At 42.0% G+C, this 10,335-nt stretch overlaps 1 protein-coding gene across 1 annotated transcript in view; it reads right to left on the bottom strand.

Moving 5' to 3' along the window:
* Nucleotides 1-2,109: 2,109 nt before the first annotated feature.
* KIAA1958 (KIAA1958 ortholog) overlaps nucleotides 2,110-10,335 on the bottom strand; it is a 134,772-nt gene continuing 126,546 nt past the window's right edge. Inside the window, exon 6 of the mRNA XM_061609656.1 lies at nucleotides 2,110-3,445. Coding sequence (XP_061465640.1) covers nucleotides 2,639-3,445 — 807 coding nt within the window. The 3' untranslated portion in view covers nucleotides 2,110-2,638. The remainder of the gene's footprint in view (nucleotides 3,446-10,335) is intronic.

Genomic DNA, 10,335 nt, shown 5'->3' with positions numbered 1-10,335 from the left:
ACTACAGGAGGAAATAAAGCAACTTCAGCTTCAAGAGATATTTGTCTTTAATTATGAAAACACTCTCATTCCAAAGACATGTGTTTTAGGGTTATAAAATCCAAGATAGCATAGTAGAAAATATAATTCTTAGGATACTACTTCATCTATCTATCACATTATTCCAGCATCCTGGAATTGCCTTAGATGGTAAGACGATAGAGCAGGGATGGCGAACCTGCCCCCCCCCCCGATGTTGCTGGACTCCAACTTCCATCAGCCACAGACAGCATGGCTGACGGTCAGGGATTATAGAAGTTGTAGTCCAATATCATCTGGAATGCCACAGATCCTCCATCCCTACAACAGAGGAATGTGTTAACCAGTACTATCACCAAAGTAATGTTTTCCACAAAATACTACAGATGAAGAAAACTATAATATGGATATTCCACAGATCAAGAGCCAATCTAGATTCGTCACTTAAATATTAAATATTAAACCTTTCCAGAACACTTAATGCACTGAAAACATTCTAGCCTGGTTCAGACATAATGCTACTTTCTTCCTAGGCTTTGTGCTGCAAGCAACTGTTGTTAACCCTGGATAAAATTAACCTGGTTAATATTGCAAGCCCTCATTAAATTACAACCTCAGACTGCAAGGGTATGTACCAGGGTCAGTTTAAACATGATTAGCAATGGTTGCAGACAACACCAACCCCTGATTAAAATTAACCTGGATACACCCCTTAACTCACAGATGCAAATCCTGATTAAAGCATGTCACAAGTGAGTTTAGGGTACACTTTCAAATTTAGCAATGGTCACATTTGGTGCTGAATAGGGATAAAGGAGAAGCAGCAAGAATGTGAGTGCAAGACAGCTGGGGCAGAGGAAGTCTGGGCAGGGTCCCACAATCCACTCCCAATCAACTGACATTGGCTCACTCTATGTCCAAACTTGGGGTGAAATCCATTGCTGCTGTCCCAGACACAGAATGGCTTTTGATCCAGTGGAGGGGTCTGCTAATGGAAGAGGAGGGAAACCAACATCCTTTGTTTCCCCCTGCACCCTTCTGCACCACCTCCCATGCTGTTCTGGAGAATCCCCAACCCTCTAGAAGAGATTTTCAGGGGGCTGCAGCAGGAATAGAGAATTATTATTATTATTATTATCTTTATCTTTATTTATACCCCGCCCTTTTTCCAAAACTGGAACTCAGGGCGGCTTACAACTAAAAATGGGTACATATAATTTGGACATATAAAAATCTACATTTAAAATAGAATTAAACTCATTACAGCATTAAAACAATTAAACATCACCTAAAAATACCTAAAACCAATTTAAGAATAATGTAATCAAACAGTAAAACAATACGGGAAACCTCTAGAAGTCCTGTCCTAAACAACTTCTACTCCAAGAATTGGAGAAAATTGTCTCCCCTCTTACATTAGCACATGCCTCCACTGGATCAAAACCTCAAAGAGATGGGCAGTGATTAAGATAGCAGCATTAGATTTCACCCAGTATCTCTTCAAATGTATTTTCCCCCCTGAAATTTAAAAGCAAGTTCCATTGTTGCTACTAGGCTACTGAGCCTTTCTTTTTCTGATCAGTTGAAACCATTGGTGGCTTACAAAGGCTATTCTAAAAAGGCACTGATGATCTTAATCTCAAAGCATTTTTACTGTAAACAGCAGTACAACATCCTAATAATATATTAACATAGTTTTAGGGCAGGTCTTTCTGTATGAAGCAGCAGCCACTTCAGTAAAGATCAGCAGGTCAGACAATATCTAGTTCAAGGCCGACTAATCCATTAGGCACAGTAGGCACAGTGCCTAGGGCCCACAATACTTTTAGGGGCCCACGAAAATGTTTTAATTTCTTTTAAAATCAGAAGAAAAAAATGAACTTTTAGGGTCGAAGAAAATGTTTTAATTTTTTTCTCACATCAGAAAAAAATGAAACTTTTGGGGCCCACGAAAATCTATTAAATTTTGCCTAAAACAGAAAAAAAATAAAATGTTGAAGTATTTAAAGTTATATCAAAAATAATTTTAATATTGATATTATTATCGTGGGAGGGGCCCACAAAGGCAAAAGTGCCTAGGGCCCATGAAAGTCATAATGCGGCCCTGATCTAGTTATCTGTTAAATTCGTATGACAGCCAGTGTGCAGACCAAAAGAGGTTCTTGTTGCTGTACAACAGCTGGTGTACAATTGACTCAAAATGATAGAAGGCTGATGCGATGTCAATTAAGAGAATGCAATTAATGTGCATTTTTAAAAAATGTGAATAGCAATAGATAGGCGGTGCTGAGCAGCATGGGTGGGCAAGTTTAAATCTTTCCCCCTGCTGTGACCTTAATAAAAATAGCTCCCCCTCCCAAGCTGCTATTTGTATCAGCAGGGAAGCTTTCATTGGTGCCAAAGGAGGCTTTCCTTCCAATGCAAAATGAAACGGGGGGGGGGATGCAATCATCATTGGATTCCTAGTAGAGGGGAAAAGGTTAAACCATGCTTCCCTGCCACCAGTGATACCATGCTGCTCAGTGTGTTCTCCCCCCATCCCCATGCTATTTACAGTTTTTTAAAAAAATCATACACCTCAATTGCATTTATTCAATTAACTTCACATCTAGTTTGGCCTTTACTGATAGGAGTTCAGATAGCCAAACTTTCGGGAGGCCTGAGTGAACGAGATGAAAGTAAAGTTCTCGCAGTGGTCAAGCTTGACCCTTTTAGCCAGCTTTGGAATGACCCCCCTCAGCGAGCGCAGCCCCATCCTCTGGTCTTCATACCAAACATTCCCCATGCCAACAGTCTCCTTCCGAGCAGTCAGGTAAAAGGGGGACTTTCCTTCCATCTGCGAAGGAGGCCGGTGGATGTACATGTACTTGTAGAGGAGACAGTAGGGGCATAGCTTATGCCCTTTGGAATGCTCGTGGTATATTTGGCCATAGCACACTCTGTTCGAGCCTATCCTTTTCTCTCGTTTCACGTTATCTGTTCTGGCAAAAAACGGCCGGTTTTGTGAATCCTTCAGCAGCTCAATGTCACCGTACATTAGATCGGCATGCTCCTGCAGTGTCCTCATGTTCAGGTACTGGCTGTTATATTTAACTACAGTGGACAATAAAGCTACTGGACTCCCATCACCCAAGCACCCAATCCTCCACATCTCTTCTTCGTCTGAAAGGGAAAAATATATGATGTTGCGAGAACGAGCACCGGACATCCCGGCCTTGCTGAGCACTCTCAACTTCTCCTTGAGCTTCTTGGTAGAAGAACTGAAGCTTCCGCTTGTGATGGAGAAACCAATTCCAGCATTCTTCAGGATCCGGTCTAGCCCTCGGCGAATAGCATGAAGGGATGTGGCCAGAAAATCAGAGCCATCAGTTTTCTTCACAGTGACATAGAAATCCTCAAGGAGTTCATTCAGTTTCACAGCTGGAATCTGGGTTGTGCAAGAAATAAAAATCCTAGTGTTAACTCTCACAGGACGGTTTGTCCTGCCCCCCGTATTTTTCCAAGAGGTGGGCCTGAGATATACATTATGAACTTAAATTATGAAATGAAAAAATATATTAGCATTCAGAGCCAAATAAACCTATTGCAGAGAATGGAGATCAAACTAATGCCTGTGACTGTTTGCCTGCCACTTTCCCACCTATTCTTACTCAGCCTATACATTTCCAAACTCATAAGATTGAGGATAGTGCATACCCACTCAAATCTGTACCTCCAGCGTTCTGGGTCACAATTGGATGAATCTGTCAATTTCAGTTCTCCACATTTCTTATTTTTCCAATCTTAAATTCAGTTCTCCAATTTTCCACAGCAATTTGTGATTTTTTTTAAAAAAATCCTCATAAATTTGAAAGCGTATCAGTGTAAATTTCTCCTGATAATCACATTTTTCTATGCAGTTTTGACTAATATGCACATTTTCCCTAACATAATACATTTTTATATGTTATATTTATACTAAATATAACATTTTTATGTACATTTCCCACAGTTATATGCATTTTTGTACATAATGTTTAGTTGAAGAACTGCATCGCAAAATCTTGAGAAGTGCAAATTTCTCAGGATAGCTGTGTTTGGTTTGCTTATCGGTTTGAGAAGTGTGAACTAGTGCTCATCCAGATGACTGTATAATGTACGACATGATCTCTTTGTGTGTCCAGATGACCTCGCGTGCTTTTGCGCATTTTCACGCAGTTAAATCAGCTTCGGCATTACCACAAAAAATGCGATTTCCTTTTTAAAATCGGGAATCATCCGCTGTACCTTCAGGCGCTCGGATGCAATACAGTGGACTTTACAGCTGTGGGCGTTTGATGGGCGGTTCATGGGCGGTTCTTGGGCGGTTCCCCATACCCCTTCCCTCATTCTCAGCCAATCACGTATTTCCACTGTTGCGCATGTTCGAATGTCTGAGGAAAGCCCAGGAAAAAGGAACCAATAAGAGCAAAGGCTGCTGGAGCTGAAGGGAGAGGCAAGCACGCTCTCCATGCTAAGGACGGCAGAGTGACAAAGTGAGGCCACAGGGGGACTCCGGCTGCCCGGGGGGGAACCGGCTCTCCCCACCCCACCACTGCTCTCTGCTGAAGTGCTCCTAACTTGTCTCTCCTCTGGGCAACCTGCTCGCCGGCACACCGCGGGGGAAACTCCGATTCGCCTCCCCACAACATAGCACCCCTCCTGGTGCTCACCCACTCCCTTGAGCTCCGTGCACCCCTTTCAGCCCCCCCCAGCTCAGATCCTAGCCCCGCAGTGGAACTGCCTGGAAACCAGCATGGACAGGGTGGCTCGGAGGGGGGCCCTAGCCGCTTTGCTGCTGCTGGCGGTGGTGGCGGCTTGCTGGCTGGTGCTGGGCACCGGAGCCACACCTCCCCCCTCCCCCCTCCCCACCACTTCTGCAAAGACCTGCTTGCTCTCCCTGTGTGTGTTTAAAAACAATCAACTCCGGCGTGTGTTCCAGGAAAAGGGAGAGGAGCAGTTGCTTTTGCATAAAGGTAGAAAAGCATACAGTCGGTTTTGCAAGATATTGCAGAACAAGCCAACCAAAATGCAGTAATTATTGACATATAGGCACCTGGAGACACACACACCCCTGCCGGCCCTGCTCCATAGTGGTGAATGGCAAGGAACTCCATTACAGCCACTGGAAATTCAAACTTTCACGCTTGTACGTTCAAGCTCATGCACCTTGTTGTGCTTTGTTGCAAAGGGGGAAAGGAGCATACGTCATATTTTTGCAGACCAATTGGCTGATGGGGGGAGTGTTATGGGCGGAGCCGTGGAGAAGCGAGAAGAAGTACGGGTCCTCTTGCTGCATGTGTGGGCACAAAAAAAGCATTTTTTTTAATTGGGAAAGAGCGAACAAACAGGCAAAGTGAGGACTGTCAGATGACGAACCGGATATGGAAAATGTGGATTATCCCGCTCCGTTTGGATGAGCCCTAGATAGTTTCTCATTAAAGTGTCAACAAAACTGAATTTCTCCTCCATCCCTACCTGCACTCTGGTCCAACAGGGGATTTGACAGTCCTCCTGATTTTGCAGTCCAGGAGAAACAGCGAAAACAGGAGGTGTATCAAGCCACTGTCAGGCGACCGTATGAGGTTGGTAGGCTTCATTCACCTGATGGGTCACAAGTATGATAAGGGCAGATTTAGTGCAACCAAAACAAGATTATACATCTATGTTTTTAGAGCCCTATTTACTATAAGATCAGACATCCATCTTGCTTTGTATCAATAGTTTCTGCACTTCTATTGCTTTGCTTATTTTAGTTGCTTATTTAGCAAGATTTATATACCACTTAATCAAAAACTTTCGCTAACCAGTTATTCATTCTTATTATTTTATTATTCTTTTAAATTATTTTTTATCCCGTCATTCTACACCAAAGTGTACTCAAGGCGACGTACAATAAAACAACAGCTGCAAATTGTAAAAATACAAAATAATAAAATATAAGCCAACAATAATATTACTAATTTAACTATCTCATTTTTTAAAAAATCCCGCCATTCTCGCAGGGAGCTCAGGGATGCTTATATGACATTATCCCATGATGTTACCACCACAACAAGCCTGTGAAGTACAGCAACTGAAATGGAAGCAACTATTTCAAGTCTTTGCACCTGATCAGGAATTTGCAGCTAAGAACTAAACCAGATCAAAGGCAATGGAGATCTGTGAATCTGAATATGAGTTTCTTTTAATTTTATATAAAAAGCAGTACCAGGGGAGGGGTGTTCCAATATGGATTGGGACCATGGCAGTGGGAATATAGGAACACAGGATACCTGAAAGACCGTCTTACCCCTTATATAACCAGTCGATCACTGCGCTCTGCAGGTGAGGGCCTCATGCAGATACCATCTTATCAGGAGGTTCGTTCTGCACAACATAGGAAATGGACATTTAGTGTGGCAGCAACTACCCTGTGGAATTCTCTCCCCTTGAATATTAGGCAGGTGCCATCTCTGTTATCTTTTCGGCACCTTTTGAAGACTTTCCTCTTTCAACAAGCCTTTTAAGTTGAGACCTATCCCAGTCTGCGTCTGTGTTGGAATTGCTTGTTAATATGTTTTTTTAATGATGTTTTTAACCCCCTTTTTAAAAAAAGATGTTTTTGAAGCTTTTTAAAAAATGTTTTTAAAGTTGTTTCGTTTTAATTTATTTTAAGGTCTGTTTTTATGATGTTTTAAAGTGTTTTTAACGCTTCTGTTTGCCGCCCTGGGCTCCTGCTGGGAGGAAAGGGGGATATAAATCAAACAATAAATAAATAAACAAACACACACACAGAAAGCTGCCTTAAACTGAGTCAGATCACTGGTCCACTTAGCTCAGTACTGTCTACACTGACTGACAGCAGCTTTCCAGGGTTTTAAGCAGGAATCTTTTTCCTCAGCCCTGGCTGGAGATGCCGGGGTTTGAACCTGGGGCCTTCTGCAGGTAAAGCAGATGCTCTCACACTGGGAGAGGGGGTGACTTCTTTCCCCCCCGATGCCATTTTGCTTAGGAAAATTCCCCCACTAGCTGCTCTTTGCTCTGTTAAGGAAAATAAATTTCCCTCTGTGGGGGCTTTTTACAATAAGGTGAAGATACAAAAGATCCTACCACATATCTCCATTGCTTCAAGTCCACATCCCTACACCCCCCAGAGCATTTAATGCCTTTCTCTCAGCATATGCTGTTAGTCATCTCTCTTCCTCTTTCTTTGGAACCACCTGTTATCCCCTAGGCAAGATAACATCAGACAGGAATGAACACCAAGATAAGGTTGTTTTTTTAAAAAAACCATTTAAGTTGTCTTCACAACACTTTGAGTCTCCGTCCCCTCTACCAGGGCGACAAACTGGTGCTCCAGGGACCAGAGTGAATGTCTTATTCCCAGGGCTGGCCCAAGACATTTTGCTGCCTGAGGTGAAGCAGAAATGGTGCTCTCCCTGCTAGGGATGGGGGAGAACTTCGATTCAGTTTGCATTTAAAGGCAAACCTATCTATTTGCACTTCACGAAACAATATATGAGAACTGAAACCCAGCCATCCTTTGAAACGTGTACTTCTCTAAATTTTGCAGTGCAGTTCTCTAGGCAAGTAATGTGTACAAACATGCATACGCTACAGTAGAATGTGAGTAGAAATGCATATATTTGTGAAAAGAATACAGCAAAATGTATTAAATTAGGCAAAGCTGCTTTGCAAAAATGGGTATATTAGAAGAAATCTGCACTAAAATGCTGCTGAATTTCCAGGAGGACTTTTTATTTTTTAAAAAATTGCGAACTAATTTGGAAATGAAGATGAGTGAATTTAAAATTGGAAAAATGAAAAACGTAGAGAAACCAAAATTGACAGATTCACCCATCCCAAACCCCCAACCTCAGTCAAATCGCATATTGCCCAAGGCCAGCCAAGTTATTTTGATACCTGAGGCAGAAAATCCCAAAAGTGCCTCTCCCCCCATCCCCAGCGCTAAAAAACAATAACAGCAATTCATTAAATCACTACTAGGGTTGCCATGGCCTGATCCTGATCCTGTATCTTTAGGAGAAGAGAAAGTAAGCCAAGTGCAGGTGTTCTTGCAACAGTGTAATGAGAAAAAACACAAGGTAGAATTCTCCCTTCCGCCTGCACAACTTTTAAAGATACAAAAGACCTCTTGGTTGCCAGGCCCAGCTCCCTTTCATGACATCCAAAATCCGCTGCCTGAGGTGGCTGCCTCACTGTGTCTAATGATAGGGCTGGCCTTACTTATTATCCAACTCATGTTTAGAAACCAGCAAATTAGCGTGCAAATGCAAGACACAACACTACCCCAACCTAGGAAAGGAAGCTGTATGGCAGTGAAATGCCCCTAGTCAGATCTTCCTTGGGATGATTCAGGCTCTGAACTATCACCCTATCTACAGGCAGGAAAGAATTTTCACCCAGGTCAGACCACTAGTGATCTTTCAATTATGTCACTCCACTTGACCCCACCCCATTTGCAGATATGTGTCATCTTGAACTATTTGCTCTGCAAATACCTTTCTACAGGGCACCTGCTTCACTGAGGGCCAACCAAGCCAGGAGGTTCAATGCATCTTGGTATTTAACATGTAAGTTTTAAAAACGACCAATTGCATCAGCTGGTGAAGGGCTGGTAGTGACTATCCAGATCACAGCAAGCATGGAGGGAGAGTTTAACCGTTTCCTCCGCTGCTGTGGTCCTGAGGAAAACCCATCTTCTAAAGCTGGAATTTGGTTGTGGTGAGGGGAATTGTCCATTCACACACACACAGACACACATCAGTGAAAATACTAGTTTCCAGGAGAGATTTTCCTCAGAGCCTCTGCAGGGGAAGAAAGGGTTACATTCTTTCCATTCCAGCTGTGACACTGATAATTACCAACCCTTTGCCAGCTGTGGTATTTGCATTTCTGTTTTCTGTTTGTTTGTTTGTTTGTTTTAAATGCACATTAACTGCAAAAACATATTCAACAATACATCTAATTTGGCCCTGAGATCAATGGCTTTAATTTTTCCATCTATTTCAAAATAAAAATAAAAACCTGCACAGGCCTTACATTTTTCCTATTGCATCCTAAGTAGTAGAAACTTCCATCCTGCATTTTCACTCAGACCTACTTACAGCCTCTATAAAACTCATAATTAAAAGGAAAGCTTTAAGCTGGTTATAATTGTTGGCGTGTGCGTGTATAGATCATATAAGGATGGAATCCAAGAGTCGCATAGAACAGGAATAAGCCAGGCCAGGCAAGTTTCTTGTAAGAGTCTTTACTAGGCAAAGACATTAGACACAGTTCTCTTCACAGACAGCTTTTCCCCCACACTGAGCTTTTCCAAGCATCTCACCTTATCAGGCTTCCCAGCCAGCTACTGACCTTGGCAAACCTGGCGCTCTGTTCTCACAGCTTAACCCTTCTGCTTCAGGTTTCACTCTCTTTGCTAAAAAACCCTGTCTGTGAGTCTCACAGCATGCTTCACTGACCAACAGCCCCCACCTGAGACTCACAGATTTCAAAACTTCATTGTTCATTATTACATTTCTACAATATTAACTTTTCATTACAATACATATCAGTACATGGTTTGTTTTCTTACAGTTTCTATTTACATTTTTCAATTCAGTTCTTGTTTCTTTATTCCTTTATTCACACAAGTTTTACAGAGTCATTTTTGTTCACTTTTATTTGATAATACATTTATATTTCATTCCTCAACACAAAACTTCCACATGAGAGCCATTGTTTCTTTATCTATTGGTCCTTCTTTTTCCCATTCTACTGGATATTTATCTGTTTCATTATTCTGTTGTGTAACATTAAATGTGAATCTCTGAGGTGGTTGACCTTTTGTTTTTATTTCTGATCTCCTAACATTATCTATTTCCATTTCTTCCTCACTTTCAATTTTACTTGGACCTGCACCTGTTCCTGCACTTGTACTTGGCATTTCTGTATCTTGCATTGCCATGTCTTCACTTCTCAGCCTTTTTACAGTACGTTTGCCACCGTGTATTAGATCAGTCAATGCAGTTCTTAATGGAATTTGCTGCCCAAAAGGAACATCTGCTGCTTCCTGCTTGCTTGCACTATCAAGTATAACTGTTTGACTGTCTCTCCAAGGTTTATCTATCACCTTTATGCTTCTGCTTAACACTACTTGTTGTTTCTCAGGCAACCAAACTCTATAATATGAATTCTGAAATCCCAAAATGCGTCCTGCCTGAGCTCTTGAGCCTAATTTACCATGCCTTTTCTGTTTTGCAACATGTACCCAGCATTTTGCCCCAAAACGTTCTATGTGTTTCACCCTGG

The sequence above is a fragment of the Rhineura floridana genome, chromosome 1 (genome assembly GCF_030035675.1).
Source record: "Rhineura floridana isolate rRhiFlo1 chromosome 1, rRhiFlo1.hap2, whole genome shotgun sequence".
NCBI lineage: Eukaryota > Metazoa > Chordata > Lepidosauria > Squamata > Rhineuridae > Rhineura > Rhineura floridana.
The sequence above is the reverse complement of the archived record's forward strand: the minus strand, read 5'-3'. Positions and strand labels throughout refer to the sequence as shown.